Source organism: Austrofundulus limnaeus, unplaced genomic scaffold (assembly GCF_001266775.1).
Source record: "Austrofundulus limnaeus strain Quisiro unplaced genomic scaffold, Austrofundulus_limnaeus-1.0 Scaffold388, whole genome shotgun sequence".
Lineage (NCBI taxonomy): Eukaryota > Metazoa > Chordata > Actinopteri > Cyprinodontiformes > Rivulidae > Austrofundulus > Austrofundulus limnaeus.
Genome location: NW_013952790.1, coordinates 368,619 through 369,821, shown reverse-complemented (window position 1 = coordinate 369,821; position 1,203 = coordinate 368,619). Strand labels below are relative to the sequence as shown.

General features: G+C 42.6%; 1 protein-coding gene across 1 annotated transcript in view; it reads left to right on the top strand.

The window, feature by feature from the left end:
* Positions 1 to 1,203, top strand: part of arhgap32b (Rho GTPase activating protein 32b) — a gene marked incomplete in the record, with an annotated part of 86,458 nt that overhangs the window by 39,285 nt on the left and 45,970 nt on the right. The window contains 1 exon segment of the mRNA XM_014023709.1: positions 459 to 596. Coding sequence (XP_013879163.1) covers positions 459 to 596 — 138 coding nt within the window.

Genomic DNA, 1,203 nt, shown 5'->3' with positions numbered 1-1,203 from the left:
GAGATTTTGATATTTTTTGCAAAATTTAAAAGAATAATTAAATAAATGTTACTACACCCAAAAGTTTGTTTTTTTTCAGTGTAGACTTTATTTGATAAGCATATTTTAGCTGTAAAATAAAGACTGTAAAACTACTGTAGGCTGTTTAGTTTTGTAATTTTTAAAAAAAAATAATTTAACACGGACGGAGCCATTTTATTTACACACAAAGCATTCTGGGTAAATGATGACATGGATAGGTCCTCGGTGCGAGGCTGCTAGTGAGCTATATCCACCCTGAAGTTTAATCTTAGACAATATCTGATGATCGACTCTTTTAAATGAAACCAGAGAGCGTTGACAGCGTGTCTGTGACCCGTTTGGTCTCTGGTGGTTCTGCTGTGAGCTGCAGATCCAAAGAGTCTGTTAGGACCTGCAGGACTTGAGGTTAAACCTGTGTTCCCGTCTCCCACCTGAAGGGTCGCAGCTGGATGGTGAAGCGCAGCTATGAGGACTTCCGTGTCCTGGACAAACACCTGCACCTCTGCATCTACGACCGGCGCTTCTCCCAGCTGCCAGAACTGCCCCGACTGGACAACCTGACCGACCAATCAGAGGCAAGTCCTGAGCAGGGCCCGGCCCGGCTCGGCTCCCTGCAGTCTGTCAGTCGTATGTGAGTGAGTCAAACAGCTGTCTGAGGACAAGTCTGTCCTGCACTGAGCTGAACGTCAGGCTCAAGTTTGATCAGTGTTCCAGTTTTATTGTTGCCTCCCCTGTTTGAGASAATCAGTGATTCTCTGCTCACAGAAACACAATCATCTCTGGATCGAAACGTCACAAGCAGAATAATCTGAAGCCCAAGTGTCAACAATATAATAATAATCTTTTAGTAAGTTGTAATAATTTCTGATCATTTCTAATTATAAACACCTCACGTGACTCAGGTGTTCCAGCAGGAACATTAAGTCCTGCAGGAAGTGACCCGAGGCTGCAGCAGAGGTGCTACAGCTACCTGCTGCTGCTATCTGGTCTTACAAACCCCCTATAACCGAGTCAGGGTGATTCTAAAGCTAACCTCTGAACAGAAGAGTTTATTTAATGAGCATCTTTAGAAGTAGGGATGCATGATATATTGGTATTAAAGGGGCGATATCATGTAAAATCAACTTTTTGAGTTTTATATCATGTAATAATGTTATACTCTCATAAAAACATGCCCAAAGC